The following is a 23,460-nucleotide window of genomic DNA, read 5'->3' on the forward strand; positions in this document are numbered from 1 at the left end:
TTTGGTTAACCTTTATGAGTTGGCAATAGCCGGTGTGCCTACATAATAAAATAATATAATAACCTATTTAAAATAATCCGATTTATATATTTTATGATACAGAATATCCACAGGCAAAAAGATTCATATCCAGAAATATTTCGGTAAAAATCGCCCCATACAATTGATACAATACTTACTTACATTTAATTTAAGCACGTACTTAATGTATTGTATTGTTATTAGAACATGTTTTTGAATGTATTTTGACCTGTAACTCGATGTTATAAATAAAGTATTGTATTGTAAGTAACTGAACAAACTAACTCAACAATAAATTCGTATCAAAATGTTACTGGGCAACTTATTTACCTTATTTTTTGCCTTATTGATTTGACTTTACCTAGGTTAAAATCGATTGATTAACATTAGTGGTTACCGTGTTAAAAATAAATATTCTTTCGTCTACAATTTTATTGTATCCCTAGGATTGTTGAGAAAAATGCAAGTGCAATTTGTCAAAATTGCCATCTACTTTGCGATCTCATTTATGTTACTGTATGTACAGTCAACCAATTTGAACCCTAGACCACTCTACGACCTTGTCAAAAGGACAAGCAGTAAGAGATTTCTTACAATATGATTTATAACGTCACTGTGACATAGTTCTACAGTGGCCTAGGGTTCCAATTGGTTGACTGTACCTTGGCCTGACCTATCATTCGGTAACTGAAAGCGAAAGCGATTCATTTGTAACTCGTAACCGGCCGGCGGGACCGAAACTATATTTACTTCTCAAAACACTGCGAACGTCAGCCCTCAGTTGTTAAAGACACGCGACTACTGACTGGTGTTAGCGTGAATAATTTCGGACGGATCGATTCAGAACTATGTACTGAAAATGACGTAATTTTAGCGCATGTGCGTTTATATTCAAGTTCAAGAGTGTTTTAGGGAAATTATACAAAATGGGGCTTTATTGTAAGTAGAAATTCAATTTATAAATATTAATTTTGAGCTTACAATTGGAAACATTATTGATGATTTTCTTTTTTCAATAGTGTCAGAAGTGTTAATGAATCCAAAGGGCAGTTTGAGAAGCAAGTTGGAAGAGATATTCAAACTCATGCTGACGCTGTGGTGTCGACAGTGTGAGGCTAATAAGCTAGTCGCAGCTGAACCGTGTGGTAAAATCGATTTTGATTATTCATTTTCTCATACTAAATTAACACGTGTGTGATGAGTTAAGAATGTCACCACCTCTCTCTTCTTCTCCCGTGAGTCTCCTTGACGTCGACTGTAGGATATGGGATCCAGTGTGGGATGGGCGATGGGTGGGCAACATTTCCTATTCTTTCAACCTCGCTAACGCCAAGAGTGGCTCTGAAACTTTACAGTATTTAAGTATGTAGATCCGAGAATTTCTGTCAGATGTTTTATTTAACTGACTTGGATAATGCTCGGTTCTTCATTCATCTGATGCCTGAGCTAGGTAAGTAGGTACCTACTTCTAAAACACCTGTAACTTTATTCAACTCTTAATACTTACTCGTAAATACTTAGAGTAAAGGCTTTGTAAAATAAAAATCAGTACTAAGCATTCGACAAGATCCAAAAAGCATCCAGAAAAATCGTCTTTTCAGCTGTCAAACTCAAAATCATGACTTTTCTTTAAGACCGTACAAATTGTACATATAAAAATTTAATGCATGCTTACATCGCCTAACTAATTTTACTTTTCGTGAACGCAAAAACGAACACAAGAATACGACTAATCCAAGTGTTGTGATTAACGAGGATACATTAGGAAATAAATGTGACATAATCTGGGTAAAGGGACCTTATTGTCGATGGCGCTTACGGCGTTATGAGCAATGAGCGTGTACAAATACGACGCTGCGGGACGTAAGCGCCATCGACAATAGGGTCCCTTTACCCAGATAACGTCACAAATAATGGATAGTATGTATGTAATGGATAGCTTTAGTGTGCTACTAACACCATCCGTGATTTCCATGGAATCCTTTATTGACAAGGGTCCCTTTCCGAACAAAACACGTCAATTACAAGGCAGCATCACCCTTTGATAAGTGATAAGGGTTTTCAGATAGTGAGGTTGCCAACAATGAGCCACCAAAAATTTAAATCTTAATAAGTCAGTCATAATAGGTCCAAATTCCATTTTTTTTTATTCAGTGCATTTGTTATTTATCTAGCTCTAAATTTTCATCATTATTTTTTAATAAAACTGAATAGAAGTCGAGATATTTTAGTTTTTTTAAAAGATGAACAATGGCTCATTGTGTACAATCTCTGGTACAGACTGAACCGGTACTATGTATTCAATGAACCGGCCTAGTACACAATGAACCTACCATTATATAATTGCATAGTTTTTGATAAATAATTGCAAAATATACAAACTGATTTAGGTAAATATGGGGCAATTTAATAAATACAACATTTACAATGTCAAAAATGCTTATTTATTTAAACTAAGAGTAGTTTACTAATGTAACCGTCACAATATTCTTCGTTATATGAAAAATAAAGTCTTGCACTTCAAAAAACTTAAATAATATATGTATTATCATATATTTTTGTACTATATAGTAACGTTATATTAGATATATTTATATTAACTCTTAAACATGGCAAAAGTTGTACAAAATAGACCTTCCAAAGGCTAACTAGAGAATTACCTAGAGAACCTCCTGGTTCATTGAGTACTCTAGCCTTGTGGTTCAATGTGTGCTAGATATACATTTTCACTTTTTAAATTCGGTAAAAAATAAACGACACAAGAAAGCCGCATCAGTGAATGTCAAAAAGATAGAGAAATAGTCACTCCGCACAACTGATTAATTAGATAAATCAAACATAACTACATTCTGAGAAAATAAAAAAACTAAATACTTAATTTTTTTCTGTTTTCTTGTCCAAAATCACAAAATACTTCACTACACGTGCAATTTCAACGCGGACCGGCCGCCGACTGGGGAGCGAGCGGGGGAACCTTAGCGGCGCGTGCCTATGTTCGCAGTGCAGTTTGGCAACGTCGCATTTTCGAATAAAACCGTTGGTTCCTTGTGTACCACTGGTTCTCTGTTGCCCACCTTACCTACACGTCTTTAAGGATGTGTGAAAGCTTTATTCGTATAACAATTGATTGGTGCATTAGATTTATATTGACCGGGATATAGATAGACCGTAATTGAAGCGCTGGTAGCCTAGCGGTAAGTACGTGCGACTTTCATTCCGGAGGTCGCGGGATCGAACCCCGGCTCGCACCGATGAGTTTTTCGGAACTTATGTGCGAAATGTCATTTGCTATTTGCCAGTCGCTTTTCGGTGAAGGAAAACATCGTGAGGAAACCGGACTAATTCCAATAAGGTCTAGTTTACCCTTCGGATTGGAAGGTCAGATGGCAGTCGCTTTCGTAAAAACTAGTGCGTACGCCAAATCTTGGGATTAGTTGTCAAAGCGGACCCCCGGCTTCCATGAGCCGTGGCAAATGCCGGGATAATGCAAGGAGGATGATATAGACCGTAATTACCTTTTTCATTTTTACTGAGGTCCCGATATTCCATCTTCAGTTTGCCGTGATCATGATGCATGCAACTGCGTCGAATTCGTCGAAATATCGGGACCTCAATAAAAATCAAAAAGGTAATCACAGTCTATATCCATGTCAATATAAGTCTAGTGAAACTAACCGTGAATTATTTAAAACTCTTAATTGATTCGTGATTGATTTTTATACTAAGGGTCGGTTGCACCAACTGTTAAAAACCGTTTACCAATTTTAACGTCAATGTCTTTAAGTAAAAGCAAATATTTAATAATATTGTAAAACATGGAAAATAAACTAACAATTTCCATTTTTCATGTGCCCAAATCATCAAGAACTTGACCTACTTCTAAGAAACAATCTTAGTAAGTAATGCACTTAGTAAGTAGTGACTTAACACATTACGTCTAACATAATAAATAGTATATGAATGAAACAAAGCGGCATGATTGACAATTTGGTATTCTGCCAAATCATTTAGCACAAAGTATTGTACACAAATATTTGGACTGATGACTGTATCCGCGAGTGAAAACTATGTCATGGTCAGCTTTCGTGAAGTTTATTGCCGTCTATATGTATCTGTACTATTTAGATAATTGTATAAATAATAGGTCAGTTGTTCAAAATTAGTTCCTAAATATACTAAATTGTACTCTGCAAATTCTAATTTTGTTTGCAACTCTTGAAGATGGAAGCATTTCAATGTTGCTATAATTTGTGATAGCCAATAAGTTATTTACGATGCTTTGAGCGTAAAATTTATGTGTTGGCGTTATGAATTATAAACTCGGTTATTGGTATTACAATTTAATACAGCTGTGTGCGTAGCCGAATGCACAAACGCTCATGAAACGCTCAGGATAATATCTCTTTTGTAGCTATCTATCTCTATCGCTTTTGCGTATTGGCGCGACAGAGCCAGACAACATTTCTGCGGCGTTTCGGTGGCGTTTCGCGTCGCAGAAATGCCATTCGGCTACGGGGCCTGAAGTTCAAAGCCCTAGAAAATTATAGGACAGGTTTGTGGTCTTGCAATAAAAATACATTATAAAGGGTGGTAGGGTAATAATTGGTCTATATGCCAACCTGCGATATGTCACTGGATAGCTTTTTTTACTAGCCCGTTATATGTACACTGCTGGGTAAAGGCCTGTCCCCTTGATTTCCACAACTCCCTCTGTCTGGTGTGCTTTTTCCAGCCAATCACTCATAAAAGTGTCCAAGTCGTCCCGCCATCTTCGCCTAGGTCTGTCACGTCCCCGCTTCTTTGTCGGCATCCACTTGGTGGTTATATTAGCCCACCTATCAGGATAGCAGGCATGCATCAGGATGCATGCGGCAGACGTGACCTGCCCAGTCCCACTTCAGCCTGGCGGTATTTTCCCCTACGTCAGCTATGCGAGTTTTTGAGCGCAGCGTAGTGTCACAGTATAATAAAGAGTACTATCGTACAGTATGGCCACTCCCGCTCCCCGCTGAAAGCGCCGCCCACCTCCTCTCGGTTACCTCACAGTTACCGCCTGTCAAAAACGCGAACAGTCAACTGTCATATCTCACTCATACAAGCATGGCACGCGTTCACCTACACGAGCTTAAAATGTGTGCTAGGAACGCACCTTTTTCATATATTTGATCGCCAGTGTCCGAGATGTGGTAGTGTTTTTGATGCGGTCCATCCTTGTGACACTTCATTTCTCGCTGGCAAACCTTCAGTTGGGACTTCTGACTCTTGTTATAAGTTCGGATAGCTTATTATAATATTGTCTTCGGTTACCGCGATAGTTACTCATGAAATAAAACTATGGAAACGGATTAAATCATTCATTATACGCGATTTAATCCGTTTCCATAGTTTTATTTCATGAGCTTATTATAAGTTCTAAAATATTTGGTAGTTCCAAATATTTGTGTGAACAGAGTTATCGGGGCAGCGAGGCACAAACGTAGTACAAGTGTTATTTGTCGGATGAACAAATATTTTTTATTTTTATTTTGCCATAACTTTATTCACATATCAATTCTAGATTTCCTGCCATAGACTTCAATATAAAAAAACTCTCTAGTTTTCTTCAGTTACATAAACGTATTCTTGTAACCTTGATACACTGCTTTGCGTCTTTTAAATCTTTGCGAAAATTTTACAAGGGCAAGACGTTGGAATTTCGGTACGTGTCTACCTATTTATAAAATTCTTATTTTCCTCTGGAAGACTTTTTGAACTATTAGATCATCGGGGAAAACTTTTCATCAAGCGAAACGATCGAAACGATCTGTGTCTCTACTCTAACGACAAGGAATTTCAGTAGTAGCAAAAAGTGTTTCTTTTGCTACGCCGCGTTAGCTATAGTCATTTATAACATCGCATCAATCGCATGGCTTGTTACACCCCCCGTTCGATACACATATTTAGTTTCAGTTAGATAAATCAATCACTTTAACCCGAGGATGACCTTCCATTTTATATGAATTTGACAGTTAACAGTCCACTAACCTTTGGTTAAGCGGGTGTTGCAGGTGGCCCTTATTTACCTTATTATACTAATTTATATTTCTGCAGTTTATCTGACCAAAGATAATTCGCTAATCATATATTCACGACAAACGTTTTCCAAAATGATTTGGCATACGTAATTAACATATATAATCCAGTTGGTTGGTTGAAGGTAAACAAATATTTGACGACCGGTCTGGCTTAGTCGGTAGTGACCCTGCCTGCTAAGCCGCGGTCCTGGGTTCGAATCCCGGTAAGGGCATTTATTTGTGTGATGAGCACAGATATTTGTTCCTGTCATGGATGTTTTCTATGTATATAAGTATGTATTTATCTATTTAAGTATGTATATCGTCGCTTAGCAGCCATAGTACAAGCTTTGCTTAGTTTGGGGCTAAGTTGATCTGTGTATGGTGTCCCCAATATTTATTTATTTATTTATATAATGTAAAATACCCTATAATGGACGGTGATGCCATTATGGACAAAATAAACACAAATCCTTAAAAATAAGTATCTTAAATTAGTTTCTAAAACTGACGGTATTGTACCATAAACAAGAGTCATAGAGCTGCTTAATTATGAAGTTTCATTTAATTCGGTTATTTCTGAAGGATTTGGCGGCAAGATAAAATTCATCAATTTACTGAAAAAAATATCAAGACGAATTCTTAGCAATGTTGCTAAGAGAGTTGAGTTCACGTATAAAATAATAAAAAAATAATACTCGGTGTAAACTTGAATGAGTTTAACTTACTGCATTAACCATGAGATATGGTACAAAACATACTAGTTTGTTACTCCAAAGATATAAAGAAATAGTGTTATTTTGCGAGTATCCATAACTGGAACCGGAAAACTGCCTACCTCCTATGATGGACAAGGAACAACTTACGAAACCAAAATTTACAAGAAACAATCCTATGTTAAAATAACCCAAACTAATTTTATTTGGGATATATAAAATTGACTAATTAAGTATCAGTTGGCTTTAAAAGTAAAATTTTAAACTTATTTCCTGTCCATAATGGGGGATCCAATACTGGAGAACTGCCGTCCATGATTGGAAAAAAAACACCTCATTTTAATTTGTTAACTATGAAGAAACCAATACGTAAGAGTATCTATTCTGCAATATGCTTAAAATGTAAAAGAAGGATAAGACATTCAAGTTTTAACACGCTTAGCGGTAAAATTTATACATGTAGGTATCAGTGAAATATCAAAAATAGGCAAAATTTTATCTTAAACAGTCCATGATCGGGTCCGTTACCTTACGTAGTTCATCTGATTTCAATGAAATATATGCATAATACCTTTTTTCTTTTACAGAAAGCGACAAAACAGTTGTCGTCCGCCGTGGCAATGAGGAGTTTGGGTTTCGGATCCACGGGAGCAAGCCAGTCGTCGTGTCAGCGATCGAACCCGACACGCCAGCCGAGACCTCCGGCTTAGAAGTCGGCGATATAGTCATAGCTGTTAATGGTGAGTATCTCCTAGCTGTCAATGCATATCTACTAGCTGTTGGATTAAGTATCTACAGGGGCAAGCTAATCGTGTCAGCGATTGAACTCGAAACGTCAGCACAAACCTCCGGCCGAGGTCATCGATATCGTCATAGATGTCAATGCACATCTACTAGCTGTTAGCTTCAGGATCTGCACTATCTACAGGATCAAAACCAATCGTGGCAGCTATTTAACTCGATACGTCGACGGAGACCTCCGGCCGGTCGGTGATATCGTCATAGCTGTTAATGGTATCTCCTAGCTGTCAATATGTTTGGATTCAGAATTCAAGAAAACAAAACCACCAAGCCTCCACGCCAAGTAAGCTCTGTAAGCTGCTTCGAAGGTCAGCGAGTTGATGATGATTATCACCCTACTGTCAATAACGAACTCAGTAGTTACTGGTTACTTCTGTCAAAGAAACAAGCTAATATCAGGCATTAAACCCGCTACACTTTCTCCAGCCAGCCTCGAGGTTCCTTAATTTGTGGTTGTCAAATGTTTTAATAAAATATTTCTGAATTATTGCGACCATGACATATACCAATTATCTTTTTTTTCAGGTATCAATGTTTTAGACAAAACACATTCAGAAGTAGTTAAAATAGCGCACTCCGGTTCAGAAATACTTGAATTAGAGGTAAGGAAACGTTTATATTTTTGTAGAATTAAAGCAAATAATTATGTTATAATAATTAGAACGTATGATGCATTTTCCTCATGATAATCACTTGCAAATGCTATATGTTTTGCCAGTTAAATGCTAGATAGTAGGGATAGAAGTAATGATGACACTTTATATCTTTATACACACACATACGTTAACGTAATCATTTCCTATTTTTCACATTTCAGGTAGCGCGAACATGTGAAGTGGTAGCTTCTTTAGCGCACGAGAGCGGCCCAGCAGCCCTATACTCGGGCTATTTGTGGCGAGCTGCTCCCCTAAGGCCGCACCACCCGCCGCGATGGACCAGACGGTGGTTCGTCCTGAAGAGAGACAACTGCTTGTATTATTATAAGACGGATTCGGTAAGCATTTCTCTCTATCTAGGATGTCCGTTAAATATACATACATACAATCACGCCTGTATCCTATAAAGGGGTAGGCAGAGCACACGAAACTTCAGTGCCACTCCTTCAAAGAAGAGGTTGAAAGAAAATGAAACTGTGACATTGCAGTGACAGGTTGCCAGCCTCTCGCCTACGCCAGCCTTCTACGACACCCACGGGAAGAAAGGGGGGGAAGGGGGGGGGGTTAAATATGAACAGATAAATCTCACTAGTCCCTATCCCTATACTCGAAGAGACCTAATTAACCTCCTGAATCCTGAAAGCATTTGTTTTGTTTTTGAATTTGAAACCTCCTGTTTCTCAATAAAAGTTGAAAATAAATTTTGGACTATGTACCTACCTACAAAAAATTGTTATCTGCTTCCTACAAACATACCAAATATTTCCTTCATTGCATCTTCCAAATTTCCAGAGCATTCACCCCGTCGGAGCGCTCATGCTAGTAAACTACCAACTAACCGAAGAGGACGCGGGGCGACCGCACGGATTCCGATTGCAGCGCGGCGGCGGCAATCGTCTGCAACTAGCTGCCGATAGTGCGGAGGCCGCCGCTAGATGGCGTGCTGTTCTAGCGCATGCTATTGATACTAGTAATCAGGTGATACAGTTTACACGGAATTTCAACATGTTTTTAGATAAACATTCAGGTTAGAATTATAAGATACAAATAAAGAGCAAGTGTTGAAAGTAAGTTTGGCTCATTCTCTCAGCGATACCATTATGATAGGAACTTTTAGAGTAAGCTCCGTTAGTCTCCGGGCGGACAAGGGTCGCTAAGCTCTGTCACTAAATGTTTAAAGCTAGCTCCTCGAGATGGCGTGGTTTACGTGCATTTAAGAGAGTTTGCCTTTTGTTGCATTTTGGAATATTTATAATTTATTAATATAAACAAACAACTAATAAAGTAGCGCAAATAATTATATATAATTTGTAGTTTTATAGCTAGCGCAAATAATTATACATAATTTTGTAGCTTTATAGCTATAAATTATATATAATTATTTGCGCTACTTTATTAGTTACCTACCTATATTTGTTTTACAAGGGGATAGTAAAGTATTTAAATATTTCCACAAGAAATGTTAAGTTACTTTTTTTGTTTTTCCTCAGCGTGACGGCTGGTTAGAAGTAACAATGAGAAACATGAAACTACCCCCATCATCAATACCCCGTCCAGACTGCTTCGGCTACCTAATGAAACTCGGCTCCAAGTGGAAATCGTGGGCCAAACGCTACTGCGTGCTGAAGGATGCCTGCCTTTACTTCTATAGTGAGGGGAACAGCAAAAACGCATTTGGTAAGTAATCGCTACTACACCGCCAGCAATTATAATGCAAGGATGCAGAAATGTTGGTCACATGGACGAAAAAGCTCATATAAATTGCTTAAATGTAGATAATAGTAGGATCCGGGCCGTTGATTGGAGGATTTTAGTCAAAAACTTTTGTCTAGAGTGGGCCGTGTATCTGGGACTACTGTTAAGCACGGCTGTACACGCGATATTGGGGAAATATTATATAATAAAGTCAAAAACCGGTGTCTGGTGCCCCCAGACTCTTGCGCCCGGGTGCCATGCACCCCTTGTAACCCCCGGGTAAAGATGGTCCTGGAAATATAAATATAATGCCTTACTTCTAGCTTTTGATTCATTGCTTCTTAAAAATCAGTTAATTATTTTAAATGTATGTGACTATTCAACAAAGTCTATTGCATCCGATAAAACGTTTCCAGATTACTTAAAAAATGATACATTCTTGTTATCATGGAAACACAACAGAGGACACAATTTCATGACAGCATTTTTTTAGTGCAATTTAACCTAAAATTAGTCCCTTTAACTCGACGTTAATTACTTATCGGAATGTCTACAACGCGAAGCATTCAGCACTAAAGTGTTTCGAAGTATGCAACCTCAGCTTTTTTTTTTTAAATATCGTAAGCAGGCAAATTTCGTAATTAAATGTACGTAAAATTCTTTAAAGCTCCATAATGGCGTCTCTTGGGATCAGAATGACATATCCCAAGTCTTGGGAATGCTGATAACGCAAAAGATTGTGAACTAGCCTTGCTAAGTTTCCTTATTGTTTGTTGGGTCCTGGCGAGTCGAACGACAAACGTATGTCATTTTACTCTGGAAAAGTCCTTTTAAGGGATCAGGAGGGCGATTTTTGAATCTCGCATACGGGATTTTGTAGTAGTAGCAGTAGTAAAACACTTTATTGTACCAGAAAATAATACAACACACAAGAAAAAGAGCTTATCACTAGTACAAAGGCGGACTTATCCCTTTAAGGGATCTCTTCCAGGATCTTTTCTCTTCTTTTGTTACTAAAATACCAGTTGAAAACGGTGACTTGCTTATTATTTTCAGTGACCATTTTCTGAACGCGTGAGACTCAAAAATCGGCCCGCAGTAATCCCGTTCAATTTATTTTATTTCTCTAAGGGTCACTTGCACCACCGAAAATGGAGGGTTAACCCTAGGTCAACCCACCATTTTATATGGATTTAGACAGTTGATAGCCCACTAACCTTGAGTGGTGCAAGTAGCCCTAATCCCTAATACAGTCGATATCTACAATACCGATTTGTCAGTGTCAAAATTGACGTATTCGGTTTAAGAAATGCTACAGATATAGTGCGAAAAGATTTGCCTTCGTATTGTTACGGAAACGTACGAACGTGTCATGCTATTTCAGTCAGTCTCAGTACAATTTACTGACATTGACTGAACTAGCATTACAAATACGAACGTTTCGATGGAAATGCTATACGGAATCGCTTTGCTATCTTAAAAGCATTGTTTGAATTGAGAAAATAGTACCTGCTGCTACATATTTGTATTGATTTAAAAAGTCTGGTTAACGAGACAATTCACTGCCAAACCCTCCCAAAATTAGCGTCATCAACATTTCCAAAATATTTCATTCGATCAATTTGAAAAGATCAATTTCATTATAATGTACTGACACTATTGGCTCAGTAAAATCGTGTGTAAACGTTCCATGCTGGACAGTCAAAGCTTTAGGCTCGAGAAGCGATTAGAATAGCACCCGTATGAAACACGCGACCGCCTGAGCCCAGCCTCTGGCGATGGTAATTGGACCCCAGTCCTCATTAATACGCATACTGCAATAAGAACAAGTTTACAATCGATATAAGATTTGACTGTCGTTTTGAGAACAGCCTGTAGGACTTATTTACTATAATGATAGGGGTTATGTAGTTTACGTTTAGTGTGTTGATGTATAATTAGTGTTAGATATCTACATATCTGACTAAATACGAGTATGTATTGTATATGTAGGTATACTTTAAGCTTGGTTGGTGGAATCTTTTAAATTATTGATAGAGTTGAAGAGATATGCTAAATACCAGTTTAGAGGGTACCAATAATTTCATATCGTGTGTTTTAATTTTGATAGTAATATAAATTATCAGTTACTAGAATATTAAAATGTTTAATTATATTAAAAGAAAAAAAATATTGTGTAGGAAGCTCTTGTCGTCCACACACCAAATTAGTTTTTTCTATTTTGAGTAGTAAAATAAAATTCACAATCAAAACATTATTTTAAGTCTCTGGACGGATAATCCTGGCTCTGTAACAGGATTCAATTTCAAAATTATAACACACCCTTTTAAACACCCCGTGTGGTGACGGGTTAAGAATTTCATCACCCCCTTTCTTCACGTGGGTGTCGTAGAAGTCGACTGTGGGATATGGGTTAAATTGTGGCGTAGGCGAGAGGCTGGCAACCTGTCACTGCAAAGTCACAATTTGGATTTCTTTCACCCTTTTTAGGGTTCCGTAGTCAACTAGGAACCCTTATAGTTTCGCCATGTCTGTCTGTCCGTCCGTCCGTCCGTCCGTCCGCGGATAATCTCAGTAACCGTTAGCACTAGAAAGCTGAAATTTGGTACCAATATGTATATCAATCACGCCAACAAAGTGCAAAAATAAAAAATGGAAAAAAATGTTTTATTAGGGTACCCCCCCTACATGTAAAGTGGGGGCTGATATTATTTTTCATTCCAACCCCAATATGTGATATATTGTTGGATAGGTATTTAAAAATGAATAAGGGTTTACTAAGATCGTTTTTTGATAATATTAATATTTTCGGAAATAATCGCTCCTAAAGGAAAAAAAAAGTGCGTCCCCCCCCCCTCTAACTTTTGAACCATATGTTTAAAAAATATGAAAAAAATCACAATAGTAGAACTTTATAAAGACTTTCTAGGAAAATTGTTTTGAACTTGATAGGTTCAGTAGTTTTTGAGAAAAATACGGAAAACTACGGAACCCTACACTGAGCGTGGCCCGACACGCTCTTGGCCGGTTTTTGCCGAGAGTGGCACTGAAGCTTAATAGTTCATGTGCTCTGCCTACCCCTTTATGGGATACATGCGTGATTATATGTATGTATGTATGTAACACACCCTTTCTTTCCAGGCATGGCATGTCTCCACGGCTACAGAGTGCAGACCTGCGCGCCAGGAGGCAAGAAGTACGCCTTCGAAGTCATGCCTACAGAGCCGAAGCAGCGACACTTCTATTTCCACACCGAGTCCGAAATGGATAGGAAACGGTTAGTTCTAAACTCTTTTTAGGGTTCCGTAGTCAACTAGGAACCCTTATAGTTTCGCCATGTCTGTCTGTCCGTCCGTCCGTCCGTCCGCGGATAATCTCAGTAACCGTAAGCACTAGAAAGCTGAAATTTGGTACCAATATGTATATCAATCACGCCAATAAAGTGCAAAAATAAAAAATGGATTTTTTTTTATTAGGGTACCCCCCCTACATGTAAAGTGGGGGCTCATATTTTTTTTCATTCCAATCCCAACGTGTGATATATTGTTGGATAGGTATTTAAAAATGAATAAGGGTTTACTAAGATTGTTTTTTGATAATATTAATATTTTCGGAAATAATCGCTCCTAAAGGAAAAAAAAGTGCGTCCCCCCTCTAACTTTTGATCCATATGTTTAAAAAATATGAAAAAAATCACAAAAGTAGAACTTTATAAAGACTTTCTAGGAAAATTGTTTTGAATTTGATAGGTTCAGTAGTTTTTGAGAAAAATACGGAAAACTACGGAACCCTACACTGAGCGTGGCCCGACACGCTCTTGGCCGGTTTTTTTTATTTAGTACCACAGAAGTACTGCTGGTGGTTTGAACACGCACTAAAAGAGTGGTTCATTTGTTGTCAGGTCGAAACTTCAGAGCCATCTGTACTGAAAAAAGTCGTACGATACAAGTGCAACAAGGAAATTCGTAACTCGTGTCGTACCTCCTTTTTTCCGCGCTTGTATCGTAATGTAGGATGTATATCTAGATTCTTAAAGTTTTTAGAAGCGATTCGGATTTGTGTGAGGTCACGGTTCTAACCTAACCCAAACCTACCTTTCTAACAGCGAATCGGTTATGGGTAATATCATTTTTGGGGCAAAATTTAAATTATGCCAAATGATCGTTAGGCCAAAAGAGCGTTAGGCATTTCATAATTCGGCCAAATGAGTTAGGCCAAGTGATTTTCGAACAAACGGCATTAGGAATGTAGAGGTAGTCCCCGTAATGTACTATTATTATAGTGTGAGACATCGAGTCCGAAATGGATAGGAAACGGTTGCTTTAAAATGCTTTAATGATGTGAGATTAGATTTCAGTGTTGTGATGTAGTTGTTAAAGGGAAGATGTTAAGTGGGTCGTAAAAATCTGGGCGTGATGTCCGGCGTAAAATTTACTCGATTTCTATCGTATGCTAAAGTTATTAACTTAATGTTAGAGCAGGCCTGTCCCACTCGCGCGTGTAGGTATAGAACTGTAAGTACCCCTCGCGAGGGGCAAATCAGTAGGGCCTCACGGGCAAGCGGTGACGCGCGCGCGAGAGTTGTTCCTCGCATACCTACGTACTGATTCGACCGTTGTCACAGAATTGATATTTTATCGTGATACTATTCGAAACCTCATTTGTTTACAAAAATAACTAAATTATTCAAGGCCTTTGAGTAGGTAATATCAAGTCTGTTTCAATTAAGGTACCCATTTAAGTAAGGACGCCTAACTAGTTACACGTGAATTTAATTGAATTAAACCTACATACCACTAAGACATAAGTATACTAGGTTTATTTTACTATCAGAAGTAGTAAGAAAATATTATTTTTTAAAAGGAGGCAACCTTGATATCGTCAGAAAAGGTACGAGTTACGCGATAGAAAGAGAGCGCACTTCTACGTGAATATAATTGTAGGATTTGTAGGCATTTAGCGTTGCGCGGTCGGAATTTGAACTTTATAGTATCGCAGCATGAGTCGTTATTTCTTTAAGCGGGTTTTTAGAGAGGGCTTTCTGTACTTGTACTAATATGTATTCTGTGGTTAGAGGTAGACATACTAATGATGCCAATTGCCAATTTAAATGTTTATATCGGAATGAAGTACCTCATTTTGTTATCAATGTTGACACTGGCTTATAGGTCATTAAACTATATATAATTTTCATGTCAAATTGTTCGATTAGCCTTACGGGCTATATAGGCACAATAATTATCATTACTTACAACCGTCAAATGTCCATAAAACTATACTACTTACACTTTTCCTGAGTATGAGTTCAAGCATAGTAGGGCTCTATCAGTTACATTTATAGATCAAGTTTTTACTGAAGCTTTTACTGATATCTAAGTAGTAGCAAAGAGGATCGAGTATTATAGAGAGTTACTGTCGAAGTAAAATGTGTAATCACAGTGTATAGACTGCCATCTCTTGACACAGGCTTAAAACTTTTGAACCTCAGTTTTGACAATTTGGCCCATATTCTTAGCGTGATATGTTTTAAAATGCCAAATATTAATATTAGCGCCATCTAGCTGAGCGTACCCCAAAGGTGTAATGCAATCTAGGCCACCGTACCTTTTTCTGTATGGTACTGAGGTACGTTTTTTTCTTAGACTATCTGTCTATACGGAGTTACATATGTCTTTGGTAGTAGCAACATTGTGCCTACTCTTTTTTTCTCTTGGATATTCGCCTACTCTCACACTTTTGAAAATAAAAACAAAATGCTTTATAATGGCTAATTATACGAAGACTTTTTTTTTCTATTTCAGATGGATGGCGGCCCTGGAATACTCCATAGACCGGTGGATGAAGGCTGGTTGACGACAATGTCTCGCTTTAGAGGACTCCTACATATTCTTTATATTCTAGATACAATTATAATTCTTTTTATTTATTTATTTTTTATTATTTTCCATCTTATTCACACCTTTTTCCCCATTCATTCGCTTGCCCTTATCCCTTTTATTTCATCGTCGTCCAAACCGTATCCGGCTATGGCGACTCCTTGTTAGTCCATGTGGTCTGAGTTTTGGTTTTGGTGGGCTCTTAAATGACTCGCAAAACCGAACTTGGTTTTATCATTAAACGTGCGATTACACGGAGCACAATATAGCTGGCCAACTGTGTTATATGTGTAAGTGTAGGACGGCTTTGGTCTGGTCTTCCGGGAATGGCGTTTAGCGTCAAGGTTTTCTAAACGCTGTGTCTCAAAAAGCCCAATACTTTTGTGAACCGTACGACGCCATTCCAGCCTCAGAGAAGCACGTTCCTCCCACTTATCTGTGGGTATATTACACGCTTTGAGGTTACGTTTCAGCACGTCTTTATAGCGTAGGTATTGTCCGCCTTGTGGCCTTGTGGGCGCAGCATGGGTTTTTCTTTCGCCCGTCGTGTTCTCTCCCCAAACACATCGACTCCTAATCGGTTTTCGCCGACTAAAAATCGATCGTTAGTATGGACATACGTCTGCGTTCAGTGATGACGACGCGTAAACCTCTTCATACAAACGAGCTAGTTTTGGCTAGATATTTCCGCGTCGTTATTATCAGAGGCCGAGGTAGACCAATATGAGATGGCGGAAAGACCATGGGGGTTACCATGACGTACTAAAGACGTTCAGTTTAGGTTGAGAGAAAGGGACACAGCTATAGCAGTTACATAGCCCCGTCCCTCTCTCTCAACCTAAACTGAACGGGTTTGGCACGTCATGGTAACCCCCCAGGACTCATTTTGTGGCGGCTGGCGAGAGCATGCACAGAGCCGTGACGAGTGGTGGAAAACAGGGGAGGCCTTTGCCCAGCAGTGGGACACATCATCCTCCTTGCGTTATCCCGGCATTTGCCACGGCTCATGAGAGCCTGGGGACCGCTTTGATAACTAATCCCAAGTTATGGCGTAGGCACTAGTTTTTGAAAGCGACTGCCCTCGACCTTCCAACCCGAAGGGTAAACTAGACCTTATTGGAATTAGGTATCCTTACGATGTTTTCCTTCACCGAAAAGCGACTGGCAAATATCAAATGACATTTCGCACAGAAATTCCGAAAAACTCATTGGCTTAGGCGGGGTTTTAACGCACGACATCTGGAACGAAAGTCGCACGTACTTACCGCTAGGCTACCATCAGTTCTCAGCAGTGGGACACATTATAGGCTATTAAAAAAAAGTCCGAGTCTATAAGTTTGGGGAAACCTTATCATCTCTCACACAGTCCATTCAACTTTTCTTTGGTTACCCTCTCTCGTTTATTTTTTCCACATTAATTCGCTATACCTTTCTCTTTCTTGCCACAGATCCTCTATAATGTAAGTACTGTTTATTTGCACCATTTCTTCTATTTAACATAAAAATTGTGCGGTTGCAATTTTGGTAAATTAATTATTTATACAAAATTACATTCTTTAAAAAAATGGAATCCTTCTAAAGAGATAATTGAATTATAAAAACCGCAAAAACTACAACTTAACTGGACATTTTGTTATCCTACCCGGATAATATTATAATCCTCTGTTTAAACGTTTGGAATTAATCACTGATAAGAACTTTTAGAAGTCCCCTTATATTTGGACTTAGTAAAAATAGGACACTTATTTAAAACTTTGTAACAATATTGGCATATTTATTGTTATTTGTAACTAAATCATCGAACATGATTAATTAATCCAGCATAAAGAGCTTTAAGAGTATTGAATTTTAGAAAAAAAAGGCCAAGTCGAAACTTACAAAAGTCTTCGACTACTTAGTGAGCGATATCTTGTTTCAAAATGAAATATATTTACAACACTAAATAGCAGTTAGCTATATAAAGGCAACAAACGAACGTATATATTGGCATTTGTATACATAACCTATAAACCACTTGATAAAAAAATAATAATAAAACATTTCAAATGCCAAATCTATACACTGCAAATAACATCGAAATGAAATAGTACATTACAATACAAGTGCGGAAAATAGGAAATCCGAAACGAGTGGCGATAAATTTAAACACAAATATTTTAAATCGACACGAGTTACAAACTCGCTCTTCGCACATGTTTTGTATTGTACGTTTTTCAGCACATAATGGCCCTTTAAAATTTTGACTTGCCAATAAATGCGGGGAAAAACTCCATATGTACTGAAAAATTATTATAATATGTAATTAAGTAAATAACGAATGGAAAGCACAATGTTATCATGGGTGTTGTATGTAAAAAGTAAACAATTGAACATAATTAATTATGTATTTAAAACGGTTGAAAATGAAACTCGTGAACTAAATTTTCGAAATTATAACTAACAACTTATAATATTAATTACGGGATTAGTATAAATGAAAGAAATGCTAAATATATTGTAAATAACGCTTCTAGAAAGCTTATAAAAATATGTTATCGTACTCTCAAAAATGATGCTATTATGTTAAGAACATGTGGAAGCATTTCAGGATGATATTCAAAATTGATACCTATGTATTTGAATTAAATACGTCATGAAATAAAAGTCGAACTATGACTTTAAATAATGTTAATATTTATAATAGAGATTTAGATAAGTTTTTGGTGCGGGTATTAATTTAGGTGGATATATTCCTAACGAACCTATGTATTTGTGTATTGTAGAAAAATGTTATTAGGAGGCAGGATCCGATATTCCTAATAATATATCTGTGCCAAAGTCTGTTAATTAAGAAATCATAAATATTTGATTTTGCGAAGCACAATCGATGTAAATTTAAGAAGTAATATATCTGTAACCCCTCGTATTAAGATTTTTATTAAATTTGTGATTGTTATCAGTGTTGTGATTTTCGTATTTTCTTATTTTAAATTTCATTTTTACAAATTGTAAGTATATTAACGTTTAGTGGGTTACAGAATTCGTACATCACATTATACTTATAATTAATAAAACGTATTTTAAGAATCATAAGTATTCAATATCATTATATGTATTTCCCCATTAGAACGTGGTCCATACTTAGGTGACTTAAATCGTGCATTAATCTAATAAATAATAGAGAATTTAAACCCATGACGATGATGTACATAAATAATCACGTTAAAGCTCAAATATGTTAAAAATAATAAATAAAAGACTTGAATATTAACAGTATTCGGTTTAATAGAGTAGCCTTATATTAGTGAGTGTTTAGAACATAAGAAAATTGAAAATCCTGTTTAATAATCGCAAAAGATATTAAAGCACATTATGAAATATAGGTTTAAAGTTTATTTGTAATTCATAGAACTATCGAAATGTTTAAGATGGAAAATATAATTATAATGTGTTCAGTAAGTAGGTAATTAAAGATGGAAATATGAGAAAAGGGAATAATATCAATAGTATTTACCTATTTCAATTGTCGTCTTACAAAAATATTTTGTTTAGGAAAAGTTTGTGCCAGATTATATTAAGGGAGTTGCCAATATAAATTTTATTTATTTGAGAATATAGGTTTTTGCCATATTGTGTCGTGTAGTAACGTAACACTAGTATCCATAGAAATTTAAAAATTGTTAACAATTTACGCCCTAAATTTCACTAAAAGATTGGAAAGCAGAAAGGAGCATGTTTGTGTAATAGGTGATTTTTTAAATATTTATGTGACTATATCGATAGATTTCGTTGTAATAAAGGGGAAAAATATAAAAAAAAGTCTTTTATTTATTTTCCTCTCTAAATACATGAAATAAAACTGTTGAAGTCGTTAAAAAAATCAATTAGCAAGGCCGAACGATATTCGTGAACCGGGCGGCGTTAATTTACGTGACTTATAAGCTACTAACACGAAAAATAAACAATCCAGAGATATCCCTTTTTTATCGCTCCAAAAGTAAAACAGTGACAGAAGGCAGAAGGCTTCGATCTGGTGGCGCGGGCGGCGGCGGCGGCGGGGCGCGGGGCGACGCCACGGGAGCGCTACTGCCTCCGACGCAGGCGCGGTAGTACGCTCTCGACTCCCACCAGTCGCGCGCCAGCGACGCACGCGCAGCCGACACGCATGCCACGCCACTGCCACAGATAATACACTCAACTGAAACGCAACAACCAAATTCCATAAAACGGATTACAGTGAAACGAACATAAGTGAAGTGAGAAGTGATAAAATTCAGTAACTTTTCTCGACGCGCCTATTAACTGTTTTATGACCTGTGCAGTGCGGCTATTGTTATGTTCGCATCTACTAATCTCCTATTCACCTGTTGAAGCCACTGCGGTTGGACTGTGAAATGTGACAAAAAATTGCAATGAGCCTCTATTGTGGGTCTGCGGACCTTGCGTTTGGAAACATTGTGGGCGACTACCTGACTACCGGAGGGTTGGGGTTGGACATCTGACGATCGATCGGCCAACCCGTCGCCTTGTGAGTTCTGTTGGTTTTTTGTTTATGAGGTAATTTAATACAGCGGATGTGGAATAAATTGGGTAGGCAGGGTGCACTTGATTATCGCTACCTGTTTTATAGTCAAGTCATGTGTGTAACTCGGGGTTAGTATCATTGTTTATGCGGCAGATGCCGTAGGAAATAAAACAATTCTGAGAATCAGTTCTGCGGCTTACCCATTGTTCTTGTGCTTTACACCGTCTTTAATGATTATTTAAATGCTTCCTGCCACTGTGTTTCGCAGTAATTATCTAGGTATAAGATTGTCTCGGTTCAGTTGTCAAGGCTGAGAATTTATGGTGATAATCCTACTGTGATATGCTTTTTGCGGTAGGTAAAGATAACAATCCCATTGAGCGCTTGATTGTGAAGAAGCGTTGCGGTTTAAAGTCAACAATGCCTTGCCTTTCTTCAAAGCATGGTTTAGGTACCATAGCGGGACAGTTATACAGCTTTCTCACTTCTGTTCATATCTTGATGGTTTGGTTACTTCACAATGCCCCTTTTAATTATTGTCAAAGGTTCTTTAGCATATGCCCCCCCCCCCAACCCCTTCACCATTTTATCACATGTTCTAGAGGGTTGCTCACAGATTCGGAGCTCTCTTGCTTTAAAATAGGTACAGTCAGCTGCAGAGAAAAGGATACCCCTTGCATACAAATTTCTTTTTAGGGGGGTATACTTTTCTCTGCAGCTGACTGTACAACATTGAGCAACTCCCGTAGGATTCAGTGGTGCCATACTAACTCTTATCAGATTAGGTAATAAGTACAAACCAAACATGTCCTAATGCTTTTAAAGAACAGTTGAAAAGCTATTGTTAGTCACAATGTCAAAATAATCGACGATAATGGTCTGTTATCGCAGTACAAAAGCAACCGCTAAAACGTTACGAACGTACCTACCAGTAACACGGTAGAAGCATCGAGTTGTTTAATTGCTGAACAAATGGTAGTTAATCTTCACCATCAACTGATAACGCTGATAATCTAGAATCACACATATCTCGAGTGATATTGTCGAACAAAGCCTTGTACTGCATTTATATCTGCGTTGTAGGGGAGATCGAGGTGAGTTGTGACAGAGGCGAGTTGTTATAATGTAGATTTTTAGGAACTTGTTAACTATCAGCAAGTTCACAATAGCGCGTGTTTGCTAGCCCGAGACTGGAACTAAAAAACCTGCCCTGTTACAATCTTGCTATAGTTCCCAATAATCAACTTTGTCACAACTCTCCTCTGTCACAACTCACCTTGGTCTCCTCTTAAATGACACCAATAAACTAATAATTGTTTATAGATAGATGAGTTACCTAACAAAATTTAATTGTGTCCTTTAAAGATGGATTTAATGGGTTACTTAAGTGATTTAATAGGGAAGAAAAGGTGTTATTTAATTATTTATAATTATATTATTTATTATATGGTAGAGTCTGTTCGGTAAGATAAAAGTTCAGTGACTTTTTTCTTTCCGCACCGACTATGTAATTTACAAATGGTATACGTATATAGATAATTAAAAGTAAATACTTTGTAATTCGGAAAAGGATTTCAATCAACAGATATTATTTTTTTGTTACAAGAAAAGAGCGTACACCCATCTTAAAGCCCGGCAACGCACCTCCAACACTTCAGATGTTTCGGGTGTTCATGGGCGGCAGTGATCGCTTACCATCAGGCGACCTGTTTGCTCGTTTGCCTCCTATGCCACAAAAAAAATTAAAGAACAGTTCCAATACATATACACAATTGCTTACAAATCTCATTAATTAGTATACAAAGGATCAATTAGTGATGCAACTGCATCAATAATTGTAACTGGAGCTTTTGCCACCTACACACTAATTATGTAACGATAATTAAAGTCATCTGCTTGCATAATAATAGGATCACAATGTTATATTCAGTGAGACCTGACGATACCCTATCATAATTCACGGTTTCTGCTTTAAAATTTAAATAACTGAATAGGTACGTATACGCAGCTTGATAGAAATACACTCAGTAACCAGGTTTAGAACTTAATGTAAACCCTCTCTGAACAGGTTCCCAAGAAACCTCATTGCTATCAGTAAACGTCTTTAAAACTCCAACCCCATTACTAAAACCCTCCTTAAAAGTTTTATTGAAATGACCAGTTATATCCCACTCCATTTGGTACTTGCAGTATCTGAATACATATTCATATCTTTAAAATCCTCGAGCCAAAGTCGAGATAAAAGTATTTCACCGCTTTGGAGCGAGTAAGATGGTAGAAACTCGATCAGCCATAACCTTAGTGCAAGCGAGAGGGAACGAACGCCAGATGGTCGAGTGAAAGGGATGGACAATCAGAAGGCTTTTACGGTAGAACGGGCAACGCGTAGTGAAATGTGGACCTGGCGCGCCGTCGTTTTCGATCTCGCTTGAATAAATTGATTCTAAGATTAATCTTTCGAAGCTGTACCCAACTGACATGTACTATCGCGTTCGCCGGAGGTTGAGCATGCCTAGGCCTATTTTGGAATACACCCGAGAAGCGGTCACTTATTTACATTATCTACCAATGGAAAGAGTTTGTGACTTTTTGACCAGTGAAATACACTACATAATTTAAACCTTAATACCTTACAATAGGGTACAAATTATAACAGATAAGAAATCAAAGGGGGGTGGCGATTTTTTATACTACAATTAGTTAGCGTACAATAACATCAACGTTTGCGTACTAAGGATAAGGCTCAAATTAGGATGATCGGTCATTTAAAATCGTGGCAAAGACACTTACTAAAAAAACTGCATTGTAAAGACCGAATTTTTTTGCTACAGTCCCTACACTGTTTTTGTTGTAAGTTTAAAACTTAAGGAATCCAGTGTGAGTTTGACTATTTTCTAACCTGGTTTTTATCTTACTTTTACTAAGTAGGTAGTTATGTAGGTTGAAATTGAAAAAGAGTTTAATATAAATAAAAGTTTAATAATTAACTAACCTAACCTAACTACAAAAAGTTGCAGTCGTCCATAGGTTACGGTGACCGCTTTCCATCAGACGGACCGTATACTTGTTTGCCACCGACGTAGTATAAAAAAAATAAAAAGCTACACAGGCACAGAAACACACACACTCACACACAAG

General features: G+C 37.5%; 2 protein-coding genes across 3 annotated transcripts in view; both read left to right on the forward strand.

Moving 5' to 3' along the window:
* The window catches only part of LOC125231326, a 74,388-nt gene extending 58,520 nt beyond the window's left edge, over positions 1–15,868 (forward strand). Inside the window, exons 29-37 of the mRNA XM_048136767.1 lie at positions 934–960; positions 1,041–1,166; positions 7,378–7,530; positions 8,117–8,193; positions 8,409–8,585; positions 9,040–9,225; positions 9,738–9,924; positions 13,084–13,219; positions 15,744–15,868. Of these exons, the coding sequence (XP_047992724.1) occupies positions 934–960; positions 1,041–1,166; positions 7,378–7,530; positions 8,117–8,193; positions 8,409–8,585; positions 9,040–9,225; positions 9,738–9,924; positions 13,084–13,219; positions 15,744–15,795 (1,121 nt within the window). The 3' untranslated portion in view covers positions 15,796–15,868. The remainder of the gene's footprint in view (positions 1–933; positions 961–1,040; positions 1,167–7,377; positions 7,531–8,116; positions 8,194–8,408; positions 8,586–9,039; positions 9,226–9,737; positions 9,925–13,083; positions 13,220–15,743) is intronic.
* Positions 15,869–19,676: 3,808 nt separating this feature from the next.
* Positions 19,677–23,460, forward strand: part of LOC125231052 (protein bowel) — a 33,222-nt gene continuing 29,438 nt past the window's right edge. Inside the window, exon 1 of one of the 2 annotated variants that reach the window (XM_048136396.1) lies at positions 19,677–20,354. The gene's annotated coding sequence lies outside the window, so the exon portion shown is untranslated. The remainder of the gene's footprint in view (positions 20,355–23,460) is intronic. The other variant, XM_048136395.1, reaches the window with a different exon arrangement.

The sequence above is a fragment of the Leguminivora glycinivorella genome, chromosome 11, assembly GCF_023078275.1.
Source record: "Leguminivora glycinivorella isolate SPB_JAAS2020 chromosome 11, LegGlyc_1.1, whole genome shotgun sequence".
Classification (NCBI taxonomy): Eukaryota; Metazoa; Arthropoda; class Insecta; order Lepidoptera; family Tortricidae; genus Leguminivora; species Leguminivora glycinivorella.